Below are 26,299 nucleotides of genomic sequence, written 5' to 3'. Positions count from 1 at the left end.
AAAGAGTTTTCTGCATAGATTGTGATTGCTGGGGATATTCTGAAGTGCATGATCAAGAACTGAAAGCTAGAAGAGACAATCCCGATGTCTTAACTGAATTGAAAGGCTCCTGAATCATACATAAATCTCTTTCATTATCAAAAAACGACTAAGAAAGGCAGTTAAGTAACTTAAACTAAAAGGATATCTGCTGTTTGTAGGTTTCCCTGAAAGAAAATAACCTTTGAAATATAATTCATCTTCTCTCACTGTAAATCATCTTAAAAGAAATTACCCCAGTGGGGGGGAAAAAAGAGAACGCTAGATTGTAGATAATGGCTGATCGAAAAAAATGTTTCCTAATGGTGTGTTAGTTGCAAAGAAAACTTTGGCAGAGGCTCCTTAGGAATCAAGTGAAGTGGAGTGGTGGGATCGGATGCTGTCAAAGAGACAAACTAGAGTCCCAATGCTGCGAAATTTTATTTATAGTATAATCCTAAACTTACTAACTGAAAAATAAATCTTTTTTTTTTTTTTACTTTTTTGTTTTATTTATTTACTTACTTTTGAGACAGGGTCTTGATCTGTTGCCCAGATTGGAATGCAGTGGCATAATCATAGCTCACTGTGACTTGAACTCCTGGCTCAAGTGATCCTCCCACATCAGCCTCCTGAGTAGCTGGGACTACTCAGTGGGTGTGTGTGCCACTACACCCAGCTATTTTTTTTTTTTTTTTTTTTGCGGGGGTAGAGACAGTGTCTCACTATGGTGCCTAGGCTGGTCTCGAATTCCTGAGCTCAAGTGATCCTCCTGCCATGGCCTCCCAAAGTGCTGGTATTATAGGCATAAACCACCACACCTGGCTACTTTTTAAAAAAATAACAAATAACTGGTGACCAGTTTCCTGTATCTTAGTTACCTTCAGTGCACTCTTAGATGCACTGTATTTGTTCAACTTTGCTTTTTTCAGATTAACTGATTATACTATTTTTCCCATTAATACTATTTTCCAGCCATGATTCAGTAATCACCAATCACTTTTGAGTATTTTTCTCACCACTAATACAGTATAGTCAAAAGAATATTTGCTTCAGAATCATAAATGTAAATCCCCAAGCTATATATCAGATCTACTGAATAAGAATCTTTAGAGATGGGACTCTCATTCATACCAAAATTTGAGAACCATGACTTAAAAAAATTTCATATCTCTCAACTTACAGGAATTTAACCAATTTTTTTTTACCAAGAGCTTTGGCAATTTATTATAGAGGACATATTACCTTTTTCTTAATAAATTATATTTATTCTAATCCTATACAATATCATTTATTTTTATTGAAATAACCTATTTATTAGTTTTGACATGACTTATTAAAATTACTGAACTAGTATATGGCAAGTCAATTTCAAAATATTTTCTAAATGAAATATGCTAAGAAAAACGTGATACAACAAATCAACTTCTATTTTTATTCTTTTATGGAGAAGTCTCAGATACTCTGTCTTTTAATGAGTAAAATTCTAAAACTGGGGATTTTTGAAAGAAAGAAATGATGACACATAGCCTCTGTAATCTTTATGGCATTGGCTGGTATTACTGCAGTAACAGACTAAATTTTTCTTTATCAAAGAACCTAAAGTAGTAGAACTTTGCCTATTTTCTTTTAACTTAATTAAATGTTCTACCTAAAAGCTAAGTGAAAGCTCCTAAATAATTTCTCACCTGAGCTGAATTTTACTTCTGATTCATAGTGACTGATTATAGCCCATGACAGTTACTGAAAATTAATTAGTTATAAAGAGCAAGAACCATAGAAATAAAAAGGCAGAGGCTGAAAATTGAATTGTCATCTTGTTCATATCACATGGAAATAGTCTAATGGAATTAAAGAATTTATGAGACTTCTGGTTCCAAAATGGTGGGTTACAAGCAAGCTGGCTTCACTTTTTTGCTACAGAAACCCAAAAACAAATATACAGCCCTTAAGATTATCACCAGCAAAATTCCTGAACTCCAATAGGAGGATGAGACAGTTCCTAAAGCCACAGAGAAGTGAAAAAATTACAAGCAGGTGGTAAGAGAAGTGAACTTACATATTTACAATGCACCTCTCCTCAATCTGCCTGTCACCAAGTGTGTGGTATTTCAGACACTGCTGATGCTTCCCAAGGGTTGAGGCAGGAACAGGACTCCTGCCAGGGAACCCAAGATGGTGAGAAAGCTGATTGTCCACCTTAATCTCGCTTTTCCAGTATAAAAACTGTGAACCAGGGAGAAATGTCCTTGAGAACAGCCAGAGACAGGGGCAAAATGAGAGGACAACCATCCCAGCTAAAAACTCTGCTCAGTGACTTGGCCAAAAGAGATATCAGATGAGAGTGACTGTTCATCAGCACTGTGCTGTAGGAGGCTTGTTCCACAGGTCCCCTGGGCACAAACTCCTAGCCAGCCTTTTCACAGTAGCAAGCTACCCACTTTGGGACCTCCCTCATTTGGGACAGGTGGCACTCTGGTTATTTACTAGTGCCAGGCAAACTGGGCTTAAGGCACCATCCAGGGCTGAAAAGAAGATAGCAGCCTAGTCGGGGGTGGAGGGAAGACTATCAATAAATAAATTACAAAGTATCTGAGCAAACATGTACAGTAAAAACCCAAACAAGCCAGATACAGAAGACTGGAATAAGTAATTAATTCTTCAATACAAAGATATAGATATAGATTCACAAGAAACTATAGTAAACAGGGAACCATGATCTCTCCAGACACACAAAGCAAAGAACCAGTGACTAAACCTACAAAAACAGTGCTATGTGAACTTTCTGACCGAGAATTCAAAATAGCAGATTTAGGGAAACTTAGTGATCTCTAAGATAACACAGAATAGCAATTCAGAAATTTATCAGAGAAATTTAACAGATTAAAATAATTTTAAAAATCAAATAGAAATCTTAGAACTGAGAAACACATTTGCTAAACTGAAAAATTCATTAGTGGTTCTCAATAGCAGAATGGATTCAGCAGAGGAAAGAATCAGTGAGCCTGAAGACAGGCTATTTAAAAAGACACAGCCAGAAGAAAAAAAAAATTAAAAAAACAATGAAAAGGAAGATCACCTACAAGATATAGAAAGTTACCTCAAAAATCAAATCACAGGGCCGGGCACAGTGGCTCACACCTGTAATCCCAGCACTTTGGGAGGCCAAGGCGGGCAGATCACTTGAGGTCAGGAGTTCAAGACTAGCTGGGCCAACATGGCGAAATTTTGTCTCTACCAAAAATACAAAACTCAGCTGGGTGTGGTGGTGCACTCCTGTAGTCCCAGCTACTAGGGAGGCTGAGGCAAAAGAATCACTTGAACCCGGGAGGCAGAGGTTGCAGTGAGCCAAGATTGCACCACTGCACTCAAGCCTGGGCAACAGAGCAAGACTCCACCTCAAAAACACAAAACAAATCTAAGAATTACATGTGTTCAAGAGGGAGATGGGCAAGAGCAAGAGGTAGAAAGCTTATTCAGAGAAATAATAACAGAAAAATTTCCAAAACAGAAAGAGATAAATATCCAGGTACAGGAAGGTCAGAGAACACCAAACAGATTTGACCTTAGTAAGACTACCCCAAGGCATATAATAATCAAACTCTCAAAGGGCAAAGACAAAAAGAGGATCCCAAAAGCAGCAAAAAGAAACAAATAACATACGAAGGAGCTCCAATTTTTCTGGCAACAGACTTCTCAACAAAAACCATACAGGCCAGGAGGAAATGGGACATTTTCAAAGTCCTGTTAGAAAAAGAAAAAAAAAAAAACTGCTATCCAAGAATACTGTATTCTGCAAAGCTATCTTTAAAATATAAAGAAGAGATAAAATCCTTCCCAGAAAAATGTTCACAGAATTCAGCACCAGCCCCATCTTACAAGAAATGCTAAAGGGAGTTCTTCAATCTGAGAGGTAAAAACACTAAGTTGCAATTAGAAAATATTTGAAAGTTTAAAACCCAGTGGTAAAATTAAGTATGTGGGCAAACCCGGAATATTCTAATACTTTAACTGTGGTGTGCAATCTACTAACAGCTTTAATATGAAGCCCAAAAGACATATCTATGAAAAACAATAATAGTTACATCAACCTGTTAAAATTAAACAACTTGCTTCCAAATGACCAATTAAGAAATTAAGAAATGAAGAAATTAATGAAAGAAGACATTAAGAAAGAAATGTAAGAATTTCTTGAAACAAATGAAAGTATAAATACAACATACCAAAATCTATAGGATACAGCAATAACAGTAGTAAGAGGGAAGTTTATAGCAATAAACACCTATATCAAAAAGTAGAAAGACTTCAAATAAACAACCTAACAATGCCCCTGAAGGAACTAGAAAAACAAGAACAAACCAAACCAAACTCCAAATTAGTAGAAGAAAAGAAGTAGTAAATATCAGAGCAGAACTAAATAAAATGGAGACCAAATATATACATATTATATAATGAAATTGTTTTTTTGAAAAGATAAAATCGACAAACTTTTAGTCAGACAAATTCAGAAAAGAGAGAAGACCCAAATAAATAAAATCAGAAATGAAAAGGAGACATAACAACTGAGACCACAGAAATACACGGAATCATTAGAGACTATTGTGAACGAGTATTCACCAACAAATCAGAAAACCTAGAAGAAATGGAAAAATTCCTAGACACATAAAACATGCCAAGATTGAAGAAATTAAAAACCTCACCAAACCAATGATGAATAATGAGAGTGAAGCCATTATAAAAAATCTCCCATCAAAGAAAAGCCCAGGATCTAATGGATTCACTGCTGAATTCTACCAAACATTTAAAGAATAACATACCAATTCTACTCCAACTCTTTTTAAAAATTGAGGAGGGAATACTTCCAAACTCATTCTAAGAGGCCACCATTACCTTGACACCAAAACCAGATAAAGACCCACACAACAAAAAAGAAAACTACAGGCCAATATCCCTAATAAACCTCAAACCCAAAAATGCTCAACAAAATACTATCAAACTGAATTCAACAACATATAAAGATCATGCATGCTGGGTATGCATGCTGGCTCACGCCTGTAATCCCAGCATGTTGGGAGGCCAAGGCAGGAGGATTGCTTGAGCACAGGAGTTTAAGACCAGCCTGCGTTACATAGTGAGACCCTATCTCTACTAAACATAAAATAAAATATATTATCTGGGCTTGGTGGCATGTGCCTGTAGTCCCAGCTACTCAGGAGGCTGAGGCAGGAGGATCATTTGAGCCCGGGGGGTTGAGGCTGCAGTGACCCATGATCGTGCCACTGTACTCCAGTATGGGTGATAAAGTGAGGTTCTGCCTCAAAAAAAAAAAAATCATTCACTATGATCAAGTGGAATTAATCCCAGGGATGCAAGGATGGTTCAACATATGCAAATCAATGAATGTGATACATCACATTAACAGAACCCAGAACAAAAACCATATGATCATTCCAATACATGCTGGAAAAACATTCAATAAAATATTCATCCCTTTATGATAAAAACCTTCAACGAACTGAGTATAGAAAAAACATCTCAAAATAATAAGGGCCATAGATGAGAAACCCATAGTTAACATTATACTGAATAAGGAAAAACTGAAACCCTTTCCTCTAAGATCTGGAACAAGACAAGGATGCCCACTTTCACTACTTTTAGTCAACATAATACTGGAAGTCCTAGCAAGAGCAATTAGGCAAGAGAAAGAAATAAAGGGCTTCCGAATTGGAAAGGAAGAAGTCAAATTAGCCTTATTTGCAGATAACATGATCTTTTACTTAGAAAAACCTAAAGATTCCACAAAAAAACCAGTTAGAAGTAGTAAATGAATTCAGTAAAGTTGTAGGATACAAAATCAACATACAAAAATCAGTTGTGTTTATATATGCTAAAAGCAAACAATCTGAAAAAGAAATCAAGAAACCAATCCCATTTATAAGAGCTACAAAGAGTATAAAATACCTAGGAATCAGTTTAACCAATGAAGTGAAAAATCTATGTAAGTAAACTATAAAACACTGATGAAAGAAATTTAAGATTTCATGGATTGGAATAATTAATATTATTAAAATATCCATACTGCCCAAAGTGATCTACAGATTCAATACAACCCCTATCAAAATACCAATGACATTCTTTACAGAAATTTTAAAAACCCCTAAAATTTGTATGAAGCCATTCAAGATTCAAAATAGCCAGAGCAATCCTGAGCAAAAAGAACAAAGCTGGAGACATCATATTACTTGATTTCAAAATATATTACAAAGCTATAGTAACCAAAACAGAAGGGTACTGGCATAACAAGAGACACATAGACCAATGGCACAGAATACAGAACCCAGAAATAAATCCACATGTTTAGAGCCAACTCATTTTCAACAAAAGTACCAAGGACATACAATGGGGAGAGGAGAGTCTCTTCAATAAAATGTGCTGGGAAAAATGGATAACCATATGCAGAAGGATGAAGCTAACCTCTATATCTTACCATATATAAACATCAACTCAAGATGAATTAAAGGCTTAAATCTAAGACCTGAAACTATGAAACTACTAGAAGAAAACGTTTCAGGACATTGATTTGGGCAAAGATTTTTTGGTAAGACCACAAAAGTACAGGCAACCAAAGAAAAAATAGGCAAACAGAATTACATCAAGCTAACAAGCTTCTACATAGCAAAGGAAACACTCAACAAACGGAAGAGACAACCCATAGAATGAGAGAAAATATTTGCAAACTACTTGTCTGACACGGGATTAATAACCAGAATATACCAGGAGCTCAAACAATTGAATAGCAAAAAAACCCAAATAATCCAATTTTAAAATGAGCAAAAGATCTGAATAGACATTTCTCAAAAGAAGACATACACATAGCTAACAGGTAGATGAAAAAATGTTCAACATCCAAAATCATCAGGAAAATACAAATCAAAATCACAATGAGGTATCTCACTTCAGTTAATTTTTTTTTAACCAAAAAGACAGGGAATAACATATGCTGGTAAGAATGTGGAGAAAGGGGAACACTTGTGCACTGTTGGTGGAAATGGAAATTAGCACAGCCTCTATGGGAACTATATGGAAGTTTCTCAAAACTAGACCTACCATATGATCCAGAAATTCCACTACTGGGTATATATCCAAAAGAAAGGAAATTAGTATATCAAAGAGATATTTGTATTCTCATGTTTATTGAAGCACTATTCACAATAGACAAAACATGGAATCAACCCAAGTGTCCATCAATGAGATGAATGGATTAAAAAATGTGGTATATATACACAATGGAATATTATTCAGCCATAAAAAAATGAAATCCTATCATTTGCAGCAACATGGATGGAACTGGAAGTCACTATGTTAAGTGAAATAAGCCAAGCACAGAAAAACAAATAACATGTTCTCATTTATATGTGGGAGCTTAAAAAAAAAAAGTGGATCTCATGAAGATAAAAAGTAGATTGGTGGTTACCAGAGGTAAGGGGAAGGTGGGAGAGGATGAAGAGAGATTCCCTTTTTTTCCCTTTCTGTTTTAGTTTGGAATGCTAGGTGGATTAGTCACTTTAGACCATCGTGAGACAGGTTAGCTTTACCCTACTGTTGATGTGTTGTTGCCATGGTAATCCTGCTCAGTATAAAAGGAACCACAGTTTCAGACATTTGTTGTATGTGCTTGGCTGAGGAGCCAATGGGGTGAAGTGCCCTAGGTGCAGCCCATGATACTATTTTTCCCTCCTAGGCCTCTGAGCCTGTGATGGGAGGGGCTGCCAAGCAGGTCTCCGACATGCCCTGGAGACATTTTCCCCATTGTTTTGTTGATTAACATTCAGCTCCTGGTGACTTCCGCAAATTTCTGCAGCTGCGTTGAATTTCTCTTCAGAAAATGGGTTTTTCTTTTCTATTGCATCATCAGGCTGCAAATTTTCCAAACTTTTATGCTCTGCTTCCTCTTAAATGCTTTGCTGCTTAGAAATTTCTTCCACCAGATACCCTAAATCATCTCTCTCAAGTTCAAAGTTCCACAGATCTCATAATTTATAAAGGAAAGAGGTTTAATTGACTTACAGTTCTGCATGGCTGCGGAGGCCTCAGGAAACTTAGAATCATGGTGGAAGGGGAAGCAAACATGTCCTTCTTCACAAGGTGGCAGGAGAGAAGTGCTGAGCGAAGGGGAAAAGCCCCTTATAAAACCATCAGATTTCATGAGAACTCACTCACTAGCATGAGAATAACAACCCCCATGATTCAGTTACCTCCCACTGGGTCCCTCACACAATGTGTGGGGATTATGGGAACTACAATTCAAATGAGATTTGGGTGGGGACACAGCCAAACCATATCGACCTATATTCAAATTCACTGGTTCTTTCCTCAGCTATGTCGTCTGCTGATAAGCCCATTGAAAGAATTCCTCATTTCTGATAAGGTGCTTTTAATTTCTAGTCTTTCCATTTCACTTTTTAAGTAATTTTCCTCTTTCTGCTGAGATTTTCTCTATATATTCATGCATGTTGTTCACCTTTTCCACTAGCTTTTTAAGCATATTAATTCTAGCCCAATATATGGGTCATTTCTGAATCTGGTTCTGTTTTACCTCTTGATTTTTTCTCCTGCTTTTTTGGGTGTCTTTTAATTTTTGATCAAATGATGGATATCACATGTAGAATAATAACGACTGAGGTAAATAGTATTAATGTCCAGAAATAAACATGCCTCTTCTGTCTGGTCAATAATGTGGGCAGTTGAGTCAATCTAGTCAGGAGTTGTGCTGAATTTGGGTTTTATTGTTGTTATCTTTGCCTTTACTCTGTACCACAGGCTTCATTCAGATTCCTCTAGCAGGGGGTTACTATTGCATTGTTTTAGTGTGGAACCCAGAGTGCTGGGGAGTTTTTCTCAGTGTCCCTCACTCAGCTTTTAGCAGTGTTCGCATGCCTGTGTTACAGAGAGGTCTCTCCCCACACTCTTTTTCCTCCTCACTAGTTGACTGGTGTTGTCACTGGTGCTTGGCTTGTGGTGGGGAAAAGGGGTTTTTCACACTCCTGGTCCTGCCTTGGTTTTAGGCAGGCCCTGTGCACCTGAACCTTAGATGTGGGGCTTTCCCAGTAGTCCTGACACTTTCCCATTGCAGCCAAATCCTTCCTCTGTGGTGAGTCTTGAGTGAGAGAGGGTTTCCCAGCAGTAGCCAACTTCTATTTTCTATCGGTTCAGGACACAGAGCCCTAGTGTTTCCTGCTCCTGCTGCTCCCCAAAGGGCAGAAGGTTTGTGCTTCTATCTCTTCTCCAGAAGCATGGGGTCTTTGCCAGGATCCTGTTGGTGGTAATGCTTCCTGCCCTTCCCCCAGTGGATAAGGTTTTCATACAGAAGAAAAGTTTGGAGAGGTTAAGTGGAATTTCATGATTGTCCCCCAGTGACAGAACTATCACCTCCTAACATTCTTGTTATCTCTGGAAAAATATTTATTGCTTATAGAGAGAAATGTAGTGTTTCATTGTAGCTTATTTACAGATATTTACTAAGGATCTGTGATATAAATAGCACTCTAAATGTTTAGTACATTGCTGCCTGCCCTTTTGTTTCTCCACCAGATATATCTGCAGGAAAATACATTCATCATTCAACAATCCACCTGTTTATTTTAGCTACTTTCCATAGTGCCATCCAAAATTAAACTAAATCAAAATGAATGTGGTTAGGTACAAAAGCTGTCCTGCAAGAACCAAGTGCACACCTCACCTGGGAATACAGGAAAGAATTGGATCAGGGCTCTGCTGTTTCTCTGAAGACAGGCTTCACTCAAGTAATGATGGTTTATTTTTAAAAACCATCCCTTTGAAGAGTCCCTTACAAGGAAATTTCTTAACTTTTTAAAAGCCATACATGGTGTACACATGGTGCCAAGTGCTTAAGGGCAGTTGGTTAAACCTTCCTTTGAGGGCAAGGAAAGCCTAGTACATCCTACTCAGACTTTTAGGAAAAATGAGGCTTATCTATTTTTAACAGGATAATTTCTGTTACTTTGGGTTCTCCAAGATATCTCACCAAAAGACCAGAATTAGAGAAGACTGTCCTAGTTAAGTATGGAATATTGAGTCAAATTAATGGGTCCCACGGCCTGTGGAGGGAATGTTCTTTAAAATATATACATATCTCCTAATTATCAGTATTAAGATCATTCGAGTTATATGTTAATTTAAAAATATATCTATTACATTAAGAAACTTTTTTTTTAACATAAGGTAATTTTAAGAGAACCCTGTCATATCGGTGAAAAAACATTTTACAAGGCCCTCTGCACTCTGAAATGTGGTGTCCGAGATTAGACATACAAGTCAGTGTTATTTAAGCGGCCAAATTTCCAATTTGTTATTGCTTGTTACCAAATGAAAGTAAAAAGGAAAACAGAAAGGTAAAATAAAGAAACTGGCTTTTATGTATTTTATTCACAAAAAGGGCGTTTGCCGAAGGACCTTCCCATTCACGGGCTGTCACTCACAGGTGCTCGGAGAATTCAGCCTCCAAATCCCGCAGGTCACAGGTCAGCCAAGTTTTAAGAAACAATCCGGGTTAGCGACTCTTCCTCTCTGCAACTCCCACCCCTGCGCCGGGGGCAGCGGGACTCTGCCGGGCGGTCCCCAGGGGAAGATGAGGCCCCTGGACGCCCCGCGTGCGCTGGAGGCCCGGAGGCCAAGGCCGAGGCCGGGAGCATGCCAGCGGGCTCACGCCACCGAAAGCTCCTCCGGCCTGGGCCAGCCGTGCCCCGAGGCCGCGGGCGGAAGCTGGAGCAACAGGCCCAACTCTCCCTCCGCCCCGGGGAGGCGGGGTCTCCGCGTTTCCCGCGTTCGGGCCTCACCGCCCCCTCCGCCTGCTCCGAGCCCCCGCGCCACTTCCGCTCCTCGCGGCGGAGCCAGTCCCCTAGGGCACGGGTCACACGGAGCTGACCCCTAACGAAATGTGGCCGCGCCAGGGGCGGTGGTGGCTGCTGCTCTGGCTGCCGCCCCTGGCCACACTGCCCGTGCGCGGGGAGGCGGCGGCGGCGGCGTTGTCAGGTAACCCGCGCCCGGCGGCGGCGGCGGCGGCGGCGGTGGCGGCGCGCGCGTGCGTGCTCGCTCCCCGGCTTCGCGTCTGCCCCGAGGGCGCGCTCTTTGGCCCGGGCTGCACCGCGAGGCCGAGCCGGGCGGGCGCTCCCTTTTCTCGCTTTGGGGTCTCCCGGGCAGGGCCCGCCCGTCCTTCCTGTCTTCTTGGGCTTCCTTAGTCTCTCTCCTGGCAGTTGGACATTTTGTCATTTTAGAACTAGAAGCAACCGCGCGATCCAGTCGCCCAATTCCCTCGTTTTACAAAAGCAACCGAAACTCAGAGAGGTTTTGATTTGCCCAGGGTCACACAGCTTGTCACTGGCACAGCTGACCCTAGTCTCCAGACTTTCAGCACACGGCCTTTTGTACAGTACATCAATGCGTGTTGAAATCCTTGTTATTTCACTATCTCGCATTCCTTTGGTCTCAAGACTAGAGAAGGTAACAGCTTCAGCTTCAGAATCGGAGCGAAAATTCTCCTGCCCCTGACTGGCTGTTGTGACCTTGAGCGAGTAAACATAACGGTCCCACGTGAGCGGCAGGTAATGAGGCCTCACAAGGTTCTTGTGGTGTTCGTGTGCACAATGTCTGGCACACAGGAAGCAAGAACTGGTAGCGGCTGCTAGCTTTAGGGGCTCGCCACGGAGTGGGCTTAAGATGCTGGCACACTGGAGAAGGATCTGGGAAGGACACCTGGGGAAGTCAGAAACCTAGAGTTCCAACTCCAGACCTGCCGCTAACTTACCATGAGCTTCACATTTCTGTTTCTTTTTTTTTCCCTCATAAAATCTTTTAAAAGATTTCCTGGGTGCACTGTCTACCAACTTCCCTTCCTTGCTTTGGCTACCCTGGTTTCAAGGGAGGCTGCCACGTGTATTCTTTTAGCTGGGCATGGCCTTCCCTCCAGTTATACCGCGGTTTTTTATTTAAGGATGAATGAGAGACTGGATGTTGATGAGGTCATTATCAGATTCTGCCACAGCTCCCAACTGAGGGAATGTTGCAGTGAGTTATATGTTGGGGAAGTGTTGGATTCCAGTTTTCATTGAACAGAAATTTTTTGAGTGTTCAATATGTGCTAGGCAGTGTTATAAGTGCTTTAACTGCAGTATCTATCATATTTAATACCCATAGAAGCCCTATGCGGGAAAGCACCATTTTATACCCATTTTACAGATGAGAAAACAAAGGCTTGGTAGTAAGAAATACAACAATTTTATGCTGGTGAAAAAATAAAACACAAATCTGTCTAAGCAGGAAGGTTTCTGGGCATGGCAACAGTGAGAAAATTAGAAGCAGCCTTAGACCAGCACCCAGCACCTTGGGTTCTAGACCACTCATTACCTTCAGCCACAACTTGTGGTATAACCTTGGTCCAGGCACAGAGTCTTTATGGACCGTAGTTTTCTCTTGAGTAAAATGAAGATGTTTTTACTGAAGAGTTTCTAATATTTTCCTCACCTCAGTGAACCTGGTGTTTTTAAAGTTTTTATGTTACCGCATTTAGTATAATAGTAACAGCCTGCTTCTCTGCTTTGTTAATCAAAGACACACATAAATACTTACTGGAGCTTCTGTTCTGCCTGAGACATGCAGGATGCCCACTGACTTGATAAAACTAGTCCACAGCTAAGAAGAATGGCAACTTTTGTAGCCTTAGAGGGATGCCTGCCATTCCAGTGGGCTTTCCAATACGGACTGTGAAGCGCCCAGCATCTGGTAGTGTGCCAGTGACACTGTGTTGGCAGCCCTGGATTAGACTAGGCTTGAGAACCATTGCTGCTCTTTAGAAGTCTATGGTTTCATGAGGACCCTGAGAGGAAACAGCTGGTACTTCCTTTAAGCGAGGGGCTTGGATTAGTGATACTTAAGGTGCCTTCCTGTTCTAAAATTTTGTCTTGAATAACACACACTTCAATGGAATGGAGAATATTCAGACCAACCCCAGCTTTCTGTCACTCTATTTGGAGGAAAGTCAGAGACAGTTGACACAGGAGGAGCGGGTAGTTGTCTGACTGAGAGGAGAAACTTCAAGAGTTTCCCATAATTTTCACCTAGTTATTGAGGTCCCTAGAAACCATGTGTTGTCCTGAGGTGAAGTTCAGGCCCTGTCAGTGGCTTTCCAGGCTTAAACAATGATAACAGTCCATTTGACACCACAGCTTTCAGATTCATCTGTGAAGATTTGGTCTTGAAGTTAAAGACCTGAGTGTGCATTAGTATATACTAATTCCAGTTTCATTCTCATATTCTTGGAGAAATAAAAAGATGAATATTCAGGTTAAAAAAAACTTGAGGTTAAGAGAATAGTTACCTTTATCACTTTGGTGCCTCATGTTAACGCCTTTGAAAATGTGTATTTACAAAAAACAAATAGTAAGAAAAATCCTGAGTCCATTTGACTTCTCACAAGTTAAGACTTGTTGGTTTTTTGCTTTTCGTGTTTCCTACTCTTCTCCCTCCCCTTCCTTGTCCCCAAAGAAAAACAGTTATAGGGAAAATGGGGAAATTTTGTCATATAATTTAATAAGTGTTTATATTATGATTCCATTCTAGTTTCATCTGAAGATATTTTTTTTCCCCCATATGAGGGCCATGTCAGTTTTCAGGAGGAACATTGGTGAGATATTTTTGTGTTGGGAGTTAGGTTCTGCTAAGATTTGAGGTGTTTGTGCTTTTTATTTTTAGCATATTCTGTAAGTAGGTTTAAGTACTACCTGCTCTTTTCTGATGTTTTGACTGAGTTTTTTTTTTCTGTATATATGACTCAACTCTTTAACTTAAACATATACTTACATTTAGGAAAACTAATAAATGACAAAAGTACTACAAAGGAGATAATTGAGCTTATAATTAAAGTAAGTGATATGTAGCTGTCCTTTTTTTATACTAGATATGTAATTCTAAAATTAGATTAATTGAATATTTATAAATTGAGTAGTATTTAAAATGAACTAAGGAATCTATCTCATTGGTTAAGTGAACCCTGACTTTCTGAATCCTTTGGTAATGTAAATAATTAATGCCTCCTGTAGCGTCTTAGCAGTTTGGGCACAACTATCCAGAAATATACTGTTCTCTAGAAGTCAGGTTAATTGAAAGGATCAAAGAGCCTGCTGAGGATTGCAAGAAGTTAAGGAAAATGATGCCCTTCCAGGCTTAGAAACCTGTCTTTCCATAGTAAGGATGGCATTCAGGGTTGATCCCACAGATACTCCTCAGTCCTTGAGAGTTGAGGCAAACCTGGGATAGCCTACAATTCCAGATCTTTCTCCCGATCTGATTCAGGCTTGAGGAAGTGATTACCTAGGTTATGGAGCACCTTCCAGGGTACGGACATATTAAATACCTCAGCCTCAAGTAGAAGCAGTAGCTTTCCCTAGGCAGGTATTGTTCCCTTTTGACCAAATGAATGATTATTGTTAGATTTTTTTAAATTCCTAGAAATTCTGTTTCATTTCCTGGATTGCATTGTAAAGGGATTGTTGTTTTTGTTCTAATTTTTAAATGTTTATTTATTTTTGAGACTGAATTATGATACTGGCCAATTTTTTATTTTTGGTAAAGACAGGGTTTCATCATGTTGCCCAGGCTGGTCTCAAATTCCTGGCCTTAAGTGATCCACCTGCCTTGGCCTCCGAAAGTGCTGGGATTACAGGCATGAGCCTCAGCACCCGGCCTGTTGTTGTTTTGATACGTTTGAGTTTGCCTACATCTGCTACCAGGAGGTTCTGTCCTAGTAGAATTAACCAGCAATAACTGGGGCCTCATGAATAAATGAAACCCGCAGACATGCAGGCAGCTTCATAGCCTTCAGTGTCAGGGCGTAATCAGCCATAGAGTTCAAATAAGCAGTCAAACTGGCTCTGTTTCCTATTTCCGTTGGACATGATTGAAACTGAGCAGTGAAATGGCTCTAGAAGAAGATTGCTAAAGGGAGGAGAGACCTAAGAAAGATACAGCCTTTATAATCAATCTAAGATTGGAAGATCTGTTCTCTCTAGGAAGGCAGTGGGCCAGCTGTGATAACAGTCTTGTGACAATCACTGTCTTTTGCCTAGTCCGAATAGCCCATGGCTTAATGAACTGACTTGAAGCTAGGCTTGTGGCTTCTTATGGCTGAATTTCTGGTCCCTTAGATATTTAGGAATTCCTGTGTGAGTTGTTTGAGACTCATTCACCTCGGAAGAGAGGTGATAAGAAAGAAGGGCAGCCAAAGGACACCATGAAGCACTGACGCTTTGTGGAATCTCATGGATTGTGTAAATTCCACATCAGCTTCACCTTAAAAGCCAGAGGCCACTCTGGAGAATTCGAGGGAAAACACTGTTTGCAACATGCTTTTACTAGCGTGTCTATAGGTATGAACAGTCAGGACAACTTCCTTCCTTCTATGCTGTCCTTAATCTGGTTGAAGACTGAGGGGAAATGCAGAACAAGTTCTTTTCCTCTAACTGGCAGATCCCTTACACAGAATACACTGATGTATCATATATGAGTCAAACAAAAGAAGCATAATGCCACCTGTTCTTTCTGACCTCCTCTATCCAGTGAGGGGCAAGAAGATGGTCCCCAGCCGAGAGGATGTTAAGGGTTACAGTACTCAACCCTCTAGCTATGGATGTATTGGCCATGGGGCAGGGCAAGGGGGACGTGCAGCCTGTGGCTTCCAGACTGGCCCTCATGCTTTGTCAGTTCTGTTAATGGGATGGCAGTGGCACAGGCTGGCAAGGGCATCCTACTACGTCAGGTGGTCTCAAGGGAGGGCCAGAGTGCACCTTCTTTTATGATGCTGACTATTCCTGGCCAGGCTCTTACAAAGATTGGCTGGACTTCCATCGGTAGGCCACACAGGCCCAAATAACCCACTAGTCCTCTCGAACCACAAGCTACACACAAAAGATAAATATTTAAGTTCTGGGGGTTACAGTAATAAACATGCAATGTCCCTGACTTCATGGAGAGACAGAGTATAAGCTAATAAATATATATGTAATATGAAGAAAGAATAAAGCAGGTGGAAGTGGTTGGGGTGTGTTTGTTTAGATAGTGGGGTCAAAGAAGGCCTTTCTGAGAAGGGAGTATTTGATAGAGTACATCAGTGATTGGAAGGGATGAGCTCTGCCAAGATCTGGGAGAAGAAGCTTGCAGACTGAGAAAACTTTATGTGGGGGCTGGCTGGCTGGCATCTTGAAGACAGGAGGGCCAGGTGTGGCTGGAGCAGTGGGCTGGGAGGGAAGGTGGAGGAGGGAAGGTCATAGAGGCACTCAGGTCCCTGGAAGGGAGGGGGATTTTATTAATGGTGTAAAGGGAAGCCATTGGAGGGTTTTAAGCAGGTGAATGATGGGTTCCCATTCATGTTTTTGTTTGTTTGTTTTTGTTTTTGTTTTTGCTTTTTTTTTTTGAGACAGAGTCTCACTCTGTCGCCCAGGCTGGAGTGCAGTGATGCGATCTCAGCTCACTGCAACCTCGCCTCCCAGGTTCAAGCGAAATTACAGGCATGAGCCATTGTACCCGGGCCTGATTCATGTTTTTAAAAAGATCTATTTGCTAATTGAAGAGTAGGTTGTAGGGGAAAACGTGGTGGTTGGGGGGGCAATTCTGGAAGCAGGGAGACCAGCTAGATAGAAGGCTGTTACAATCATCCTAGTGCAAGAGGAAGGCTTGGGTAAGAGAGAAGCATTTATTCCTATGTTGAAACTGCAGTATAGACTATACTTAAATTGCATCATCTTGCTCTTAAGAGCTCCAGGTTTGGAATGATTTAGGAGACAGTCTTAGCATCAAGTGGAAAGAACCTTATTTGAAGAGAGCATTTGATTGCAAAACTCAGGCCCCACCAAAAGGCTGTTTCCTCAGACCATTAACAAAAGGGAACTGTTCTATGGGAGTTGATTTAGCCCTTGAAGTAGCAGCACTCACTAGAAGAATTGCAGTGAGGGGCCTTTGGAGGCACCTACAAGAAAAGCCCCTCTAGCATTGAGCACATGGGTGGTGAAGAAAGACCTGTCTGGAAGTAAACATTCTTATCATAGTTTGGGCTGCTGGGTCTGTGTACCTGAGACTTCATGCTCTTCATCTGCCCTGCTGGAATGCACTCCCTTTCCAACAATGGGTAGGAATCACTTTTGCTTGAGGACTCCCAGTATAAAGTTATTAACTCTAGCCATGCTTAGAGACCCCCCCCAGGAGGCTGTGCGAAGGCAGAACATGGCAAGGTGAATCCAGAGACCTGATCCCCACACCTCTGCTGCTTACTAACTGAGAGCATTTAATGTGTTCTCATGTCTTCTCATTGCAGTTGCTCAGGATCTTCCAGGTTATATACTACATTCCTTGACATTCATCTTTTCTATAGGTAGCTGCCAGCCCTTTGATATCCCTGGGACTGCACTTCCCCCTATGCTGCCCTTGGCCAGAAGTCATTTGCATCTCAGATATATCCAAAAATGTGCCTCAGCATTGGTTGCTTTGTGTGTTCATAGCCTTGGTTGTGAATTCTTCTTTTGGTTCTTGTGCATGGACACACCATGCAGAAGCAGGTTTTTCATTTTTAGTATCCTGTAATTTAACAGAGAGCCTGTAGAACAGCGGTCTTCAACCTTTTAGCAACAGGGACTGGTTTCATGGAAGACAGTTTTTCCACAGGATAGGAATGGGGTTGGGGGTGGTTTTGGGATGAAACTGTTCCACCTTAGATCATCAGGCATTAGTTAGATTATCATAACAAGCATGCAACCTAGATCCCTAGGTTGCTCAGTTCACAGTAGGGCTCACGCTCCTACGATAATCTAATGCCACTGCTGATCTGACAGGAGGTGGAGCTCAGGTGGTAATGATCACTTGCCTCGCGCACCGCTCACCTGCTGCAGCCCTGTTCCTAACAGACCATGGACTGGTATTGGTCCTTGGCCCCAGGGTTGGGGACCTTTGCTCTAGAGGTTCCTTCTTGTGGTTTTTCCTGGCTTTTCACCTGGATTCTTGTATTTGCATCTTGGACTCTCAAACTCTGCAAATTTCTCGGCATATTTAGAAACATATGCATTTTGTCATAATGTGAAGAGTAAAGATGACTAATTTGACTATCACAGTTGAATACATTGGGTCCTTGTGTAATTTTGCTGCTTCATGTGGCCACCGGAGAACCCTCCCTTTTATGGAGTTGTGTTTTGGGAGATGGCGAGCATTCCCAGGATCCTTTCCCTAAGTCTGTCTTCACTTTTCTCCAACTTAATGCTAAGGATATTTCAGGCCAGGACCAGGGACTTGTGTGAGCATATTCAGTATTATTCCCTACATGGATGTGATTGTTTACTAGTAGTTACTGGTTACTCAGTCCTTCCCCAACTTTGGTGTAGCAAGTTGTTCTAGCTTCATTTCAGGTTTTTCAGGAGGAACAACTGACCACACTTCCCTTAAAGGAGTCAGGGGTTGGACGTAAAGCCCATTTCTTTGTGTACCCGTAAGTGTTCCTTGTTCCTGTTTCCTAAAGAACAGATGTGGAGGTGACACTCTATCTTGAGTCCAGAAGAACTTACGACTTTCATTCCACTTCATTTCAAATCCAAATACAGCAACGACCACAGAAGAAAATGAACATCATTACTTTCTAGTTTTCTTGTGGCATTTTACATTAACCCTCTGTAAAACAGAGGGTTAATATATATCTCTCTTTCTCTCAGTTATGTTGAGTTGTATTATATATTATATATAACATACATATATATTTAGGTATCTACATCTGTCTCCAGCCAAATTTCTCCTTGCTGGAGATGTGAAGATTTGTCCATCTTCACAGAATCCCACCAATGAAAACTCAGTATATCCAAAATTGAACTCACCCCCACTTCCCTGTACAAACTTGCTTTTTTTCTAGTATTTCTTATCTGAGTAAAGGGCCTCACTATCTCTCCGCTTACCAGAAACCTTTACATCATCTTCTTGTTTTCCTTGATAAAATGAATCTATAAAGCCTGTTGATTTAGTTTCCTAATCTGTTATTTCTCCTGCCTCTCTTAGTCCATTTCTTGTTTAGATTGCTTCAGTGGCCTCCTTAGTGATTCTTCTGCTTTCAGTTTTGTTCTTTAATATTGCACACTACTTACAGAATATTCTTTCTAAAATACAAATGTGTTTCTGTCACTTCCTTATTGAGCTGGTATTCCCTGTTTGTTGCTGTAGATCTATTCTCAGCCCTTCTCTTCCCCGCTTAGTGCCTAGAAGCTAACCTCTATGGACTGCATTATATGGGCTTCATTGCCCTCTGTCTTCCTGTTGGGTTTGGCTGATTCAAGGCACTGAGGGGACAGCAGGAGAGACAGGGTGAGGTACCCATACCTTCACCCTGCATTCCACGGGAGTCCTGGCAGTGACTGCATTCCTTTAGACTACTGTCTTCCCAGTTCCAATGACTCCAGTAACATGGGATCCTCCTTGCCATTTTGGGACTTGGGCTGCTAAAAGCTTCCTGCTGTTGTTGGTGCCTAGGAACTTCTTAGTGCCTTATTGTTAGTGCCTTAACCCTGTCCATATCTTTACTGAACTATTTTCAGTTAAATCCTTTTGAGTGTCAATAGTTTCTTGCTGAGACTGATACTTACCTAAATCCTCCAATGCTCTGCTTTCAAGATGGAGTCCACATGGTATAGTAGTAGCCATGGTTTACCACTCCAGTTACAGGTGTTCAAATGTCTTCTTGTATCCCTATACCTTCCATCCATGCTCCCTTACCAATATAAGAATCCAATATCTCTAAACTGAATTAATTCCATAATTTATCTCATCTTCATGATTCTGTACATACTTGCTGGTTCTGCCCACCCCCACTCCCACCTCCTAATTTCTGTCTTATTGCCTCTACCTCACCCTTCAGCCCTTTACTCATATTTTTGTCTTTTCTGGGAAGGTGCCCATAATTCTGCCTTCTGCTTCAGAATTGAAGAAGTACTTGTTCTCTGTGCTCTTATAGTGCCCTCCAATGTCATAAATATTGACACTTGGGCTATAGTATTTTCTATCTGTCTCCTCCTTGGTTGGAAACACTGAAGGACTATAATTATCATATAGGAGAATTTATTGGCCATAGAACGTTAAAACTGCTACTGTTACCTCCCTGCAAACTTTTTTTAAAAAAGATTCTTGGCAATTAAACAGTTAGAAAATGTATTCCCTTTTCCATCTCTCAGCTCGTAGGTGTAAAGCTTTGAAGGAAAAAGATTTAATTAGAACGTCTGAGTCAGACTGTTACTGCTACAATCAAAATTCCCAAGTGGAGTGGAAATACATATGGTCAACTATGCAGGTAAGGGCCTACTTTTAAATTATGTCTTAGGGACAGATAATTACCATATCCTGGGGACAGGAAATGTACCATTTCAGGAAGAAAAAGTATTTTTGGTATGATACAGATCTGTGTATCACTATGAAAGCTGACTTGAGGATCACACACAGTGGTTCAATGGGTGAGCAGTGTGAGAAGAGGACACGAACTCCTTCATACTCTCCCTCAGCCCCTCCCAAGCCACTCCCAATGAATATACTATCTAAATGTATACAGCATGCCTGCTGTTCAGGCAGTCTTAAGACAACATGTTCCTCCTACTTTCCACAATTGCTAGCCAAAGCCCCTCCAAATAGAAATTCTGGAATAACCACTTATCCCAAATATGGCCAAGATAGCAGTTGCTCTTAATTGCCTAGTACTTTCCTTCATTCAGCGTTTAACAAATATTTATTGAGTACCTATCTTATAAGTGCCAGGAACTATTTCTAGGCGCCTAGGATACATCAGTGAACAAAATAGATCCCTGCCATTGTGGATATTTACATTATCTAGGGTGGGGAATAGTAAACAATAAATAAAATAGAGATGAAAATGGTAAAAGTAGTAAGTACTATGAAAAAAGAAAATGTAGAGTAATATCAGTGGGATGAGAGAAGTGGGAGCAAGTTGGCCAGGGCAGTTCTCGTTGAGAAGGTAACATTTGAGAAAGATTTCAGTGGAGTGAGTTAACCAAGAAGGTATTGGGGGGAAGGGTTTTTTAGGCTGAGAGAATAGCTGGAACATTGTATCAGCAAGCATTTGATGTCAATTGATACCATTGCTGATAATATGCACCACTTTGATCACATGGTTAAGGTAGTATTTGTCAGGTTCTTTCACTAAAATTACTATTTTCTTCCCTTTAATGAATATTTTGAGGTGATGATTTGAGACTGTGTAGATAACCTCTTCCTCATCAAACTTTCTTCCCTTAGTTTATCATTCATTGATGATGCTTTACTGAATCAATAATCATGATAATATTTATGAAATGTTGATTTTCTATATCCATTCTGTTTTTTTTTGAGACTGGGACTCACTCCAGTTGCCCAAGCTGAAGTGCACTGGTGTGATTTTGGTTCACTGCAGCCTCAACCTCCCGGGCTCAGGTGATTCTCCCACCTCAGCCTTTCAAGTAGCTGGGACTAATTGAAAGGTGTGCACCGTCACACCTGGCTATTTTTTTTTTTTTTTTTAGTATTTTTAGTAGAGATGGGGTTTTGCCATGTTGCCCATGAGTCTACTGAACTCCTGGACTCAAGCAATCTGCCTGCCTCAGCCTCCCAGAATGCTGGGATTACAGGTGCAAGCCACTGCGCCTGGCACCATTATTCCATTTACATTTATTGGCATTCTACTATAAGGAAGAGATTTTCCTCCTCCCATGTATTTATTTATATCCATATAGTCTCACAAATTGCCAGTTATTTCAGGAAACTACAATCCATTACTCTCATTATTTATTTTGATACCCAAATTGTCCTAGATTTAACCAGTCAGAGCCCCTTCAAGCCAGCTCCTGTGTCCTTCTGCCATGTGCCTAGCATTTTTGAGCACTACTTTACTTTCTAACAAACAAGATGTTCTAGGCTTGTGTAATTTCATAGACTCAGCTCTGGAATCATACATTTTTTTTCCAAGGAACAGTCAACATTAGGTGTGTTCATTGCTACTGGCATATCGTCATGTGTGTACACACACATACACACCCATAGGCCTGCACATACATCTATAGCTACCTATTAGAAACCGTGAGTTCTGAGATCTCCAGTACCACAGGGTTCATGCTAGTTTTCCAGTTTTCGTATTTGTAATTCCCTTCTCTGATAATGAGAAACTTGGTTCCCATTATCCTCAAATATATTTATTTATTTGCCTAATCTCCCAGAATACACTAAAAGTAGTTACAGAATTGGTAAGTCATACCATTACAAAAAACAAACCTAGTAACAGGCGTTCAATATTTATTTATAGTGTTTTTTTAAAATCTTTTTCGGAGGTTGTGTATTTTAGGTTAATTCATCCCAATCCACTCCCCCTTCAGTCTGGTTATATTATTCATTCAAAATATAGTTTGTTTTTAGTTGTTTCAATTTCAGGGTTTTCCCCCATCCTAGTCAAGTTTATTATCATTTTTATTTATTTTTTTTAGTTTGTTGACAAAAAGTCACTCTATAAAATATTTGAAGAGATTTATTCTGAGCCAAATATGAGTGACCAATGGCCTGTGACACATCCCTCAGATTCTGAGAACATGTGCCCAAGGTGGTCAGGGCACAGCTTGGTTTTACATATTTTAGGGAGACATGAGACATTAATCAAATACATTTAAGGTGTACATTAGTTAGGTCCAGAAAGGTGGGACAACTTGAAGCAGAGAGGGGTGCAGTGTTCCAGGTTGTAGGTAGATTTTTAAATTTCTTATTGGCAATTGGTTGAAAGAGTTATTATCAATAGAAAGGAATGTCTGGGTTATCATAAGTAATTGTGGAGACCAAAGTTTTATCATGGAGATGAAGCCTCCAGGTAGCAGGCTTTAGAGAGAATAGATTGTAAATGCTTCTTATCAGACTTAAGGTCTGTATTGATATTAAATGCTGGTTGGTTTTTCCTGAATTCCAAAATGGAGGAGGGCATAATGAGGCATGTCCAACCCCTGCTTCCTGGCATAGCCTGAACCAATTTTTCAGGTTAACTTTGGAGTGCCCTGGCCAAGAAGAGGGTTTCATTCAGATGGTTGGTAGGGTCGGGGGTGTTAGAATTTTATTTTTGGTTTACAAGTTTTGTTTACCTTTTTATTCTCAGAAAAGATCATAGTGGGTTTTTTAAATGAGATTTTGTTTTTTTAAAAAAATCTTTTTAATTTTTAATTTTTTAGATTTGGGGGTACGTGTGCAGGTTTGTCACATGGATATATTGTGTAATGCTGGGTTTGGGCTCTACTGAACCCATCCCCCAAATAGTGACCATAGTACCCAATCAGTAGATTTTCAACCCTTGCCCCTCTCCCTCCCAACCACCTTTTGAAGTCCCCAGTTGTCTGTTGTTTCCATCTTTATGTTTGTGTTATTATCATTATTTATGAGTATCTACAACATTAATATGGCTTAAAAGTTAAAACTCTATACAAAGGTATTTTCAGATAAGTGTCACTTTCCCTCCTCCCTCTATTAATTCCTATCCAACCCTTGTAGACAATCAGTTTAAGTAGTTTCTGGTATATCTTTCCTGTGTCTTTTTTTTAAAGTAATTAGCGATGCATATTTATATAGATGGTGCCTAAAGCCATGAAACTGAGTGAGTTTAGATGGAGAAGAGAAGAGGACCAATGGCTGTGCCTGGGTCAGTCTTATATTAAGAGTTCAGGGAGAAGGAAGGAGCGAGCAGAGGAGAAATAAAAGGAGCGACAATGAAGAAGATGTCCTGGAAGCCCTAGGGAGAAGTATAATAAGGAGAAGGGAATAATCAGCAGTGCCAAGTGCTGTTGACAGGTCAAATAAGATGACTGAGAATTAATTGGGCATTTGAGTTAGCAACAAGGAAGCACCAGTGACCTTGTCAGGGTGGCCTTTTAGGAATGAAATCCTGATTGAAATGGATTAAAAGGAGAATGGAAGGAGAGGAACTAGAGACTGCAGGCACAGGCAGCTTTTTAAAGGAATTTTATTGCAACAAGAAGCAAAGAAATGGGTGGTAGCTGGAGGGAAAAGTGGAATCCACAGAAGGTTGTTTCTTCTTTTTTAAATGTTGTATGCTGAGAGAAATGATCTCGTAGAGAGGGAAGAAGTGCTGCTGGGATGTCCTTGAGTAGGCAAACATGGATAGGATCCCGTGCCCAAGTCGGGACTTACCTTTATGGAGCCTGTAAATTTCCTCTGTGGAAGAAATTTCCTCCCCACAGGCAGGAAGCAGAGAGCATGTGCCTGCAGGTGCTGACAGGTAGGTGCCTTTGCAGATAGGAGCTGGTGGACATTCACTTCTGATTTCTTCCATTTTCAGTGAAGTAGGAAGGATCAACAGCAGAGAAGAGGATGGGGAGGAGGTGTTGAGTATTGAGGAAGAAGTTGTGAAATCCTTTGTTGCAGAGGGTAGAAGAATGAATGAATACTAATATGTGGTATGAATGACTGCAACTTTCATGTCCCTCTCTTAAGTTCACAGTCATGGATTTGAAGTGAGACCAGTGTGCGTTTCTCTAGCACACTGGTGATGCAAATGCAGGAGTAGAATGATGGAGAGTTGGATTTTGCAAGTGAGCATGACAAAGCAAGAGGAGTGCAAAGGAGTCAAGGGTACGTGCCAGGGAATGGTGTATAATAATTGATCATGGGGTTTAGGTGGCTAAAAAGAGACTGAGGATATTAGGAGGGTAAGGAGCAGGAGAAGGATGTTCAGATCCTTGGTGGAATTGGGGCACTAGATGGGTACACTGGAAAGATAGGAGATGGTGGTCACACAGTGAGATGAATAAAACACAGCGTATGGAGGGGCTGCAGTCTGGTACTGACAAGGTCCAGAGTATGGCCATGGAGTGATGAGCTGAGGTAAGGAGGACAAGAGCATAAGAGGAAAGGAGTCCCAGGAACTGAGAGGCCAGGATACTGGAAGGATTGGTGTATATATTGTATATACTGAAATACCTAAGAAGAATGACAGGAAGTGGTATTGAAGAGAGAGCCACAGTGAGCCAGAAGCCAAAGTCAAAGAGAAATGCGGGGGTTGGTAGATAGATAGTGAGTGATATTACCTGATGCCTGAGATTCAAAGCTGGTGCTCTTACTCCCCTTTTCAGGGTTGCCCTACTCTTAGAAAAAGAAGAGGAATAGAGAGAAGGACAGACAAAGGCAGCAGCGAAATTGTCATTTAATGACCACTGGGTTGTCACCATCGGCTTGTAGCTAGTGCTTTGTTGTATGATGTGAATAGGACCTGAGGTTGGGATCTGGTCCTTCAGCAGGCATGGTGAGAGAAGACTGAATTACAGATGTTCAGCTGATCCAGAGAAAGGAAGTGCTTTTTCTTAATCATAGTAGAAAATAGTGTAGATATAAACCCTATTTTCAAACTATGCCTACTCATATAGTTTGCCACTGATTACAGGCATACTTCAGAGATAATGTGACTGTGGGTTTGGTTCCAGAACACTGCAATAAAGCAAATACCCCATAATGCAAGTCACACCAATTTTTTGGTTTCCTACTACCTATAAAAGTTATGTTTCTACTATACTGTTAGTCTATTAAGGGTGCAATAGCATTATATCTTTAAAAAAACCCTACATACCTTAATTTAAGAAATACTTTATTGCTAAAACATGCTGACACAAAGACATGAAGTGAGCACATGCTGTTGAAAAAATGGTGCCAGTAGACTTGCCTGACACAGAGTTGCCACAAACCTTCCATTTGTAAGAAATGCACTATCTGCAAAGCACAGTGAAGTAAAACAATAAAATGAGTTTACCTGTACATTCTTCTTATCCTTTTTAATGTCTCTTGGCCACAATAACTTGCTAGAAGAGGGACTTAAATTAGCCACAGCTCACTTTCAATAATATCTGTGGTTCAGTGTGTGTTTGGACTAAATACAGATCTGCTGAGTCCACCTCTGGGATCAGAACATAGAACTCTACCCTGCGCATTTGAGTATTCTTTTTTCAGCTGACTTTGAGTTATCTTTACTCCTCTGCTCATGTTTTTAAGAAGCTTTTAAGAAGTTTTGGCTGGACGCAGTGGCTCATGCCTGTAATCCCAGCACTTTGGGAGGCCGAAGCAGGCAAACAGCTTGAGCCCAGGAGTTCGAGACCAGCCTGGGAAACATGGTGAAACCTCATCTCTACAAAAAATACAAAAATTAGCTGGGCAGGTGGCATGTGCCTGT

The 26,299-nt window shown here is 40.6% G+C and overlaps 1 protein-coding gene and 1 long non-coding RNA gene across 4 annotated transcripts in view; one reads left to right on the top strand and one right to left on the bottom strand.

Moving 5' to 3' along the window:
* LOC134737704 (uncharacterized) overlaps positions 1–10,791 on the bottom strand; it is a 35,003-nt gene extending 24,212 nt beyond the window's left edge. The window contains exons 1-2 of the long non-coding RNA XR_010122864.1: positions 10,518–10,791; positions 8,086–8,180 (exon numbers count right to left, since the gene is read on the bottom strand). This is a non-coding gene — a long non-coding RNA (uncharacterized LOC134737704). The remainder of the gene's footprint in view (positions 1–8,085; positions 8,181–10,517) is intronic.
* A 110-nt stretch (positions 10,792–10,901) lies between these two features.
* The window catches only part of NEMP2 (nuclear envelope integral membrane protein 2), an 80,171-nt gene continuing 64,773 nt past the window's right edge, over positions 10,902–26,299 (top strand). For 2 of the 3 annotated variants that reach the window (XM_054476795.2, XM_054476794.2), the window contains exons 1-2: positions 10,907–11,070; positions 20,283–20,398. In XM_054476795.2, coding sequence (XP_054332770.1) covers positions 10,974–11,070; positions 20,283–20,398 — 213 coding nt within the window. In that variant the 5' untranslated portion in view covers positions 10,907–10,973. Of the gene's footprint in view, positions 11,071–20,282; positions 20,399–26,299 lie in introns of all 3 variants that reach the window. The other variant, XM_054476792.2, reaches the window with a different exon arrangement.

Source organism: Pongo pygmaeus, chromosome 11 (genome assembly GCF_028885625.2).
Source record: "Pongo pygmaeus isolate AG05252 chromosome 11, NHGRI_mPonPyg2-v2.0_pri, whole genome shotgun sequence".
Classification (NCBI taxonomy): Eukaryota; Metazoa; Chordata; class Mammalia; order Primates; family Hominidae; genus Pongo; species Pongo pygmaeus.
Note: the sequence above shows the minus strand (reverse complement) of the source record. Positions and strands in the feature narration are given on the sequence as shown.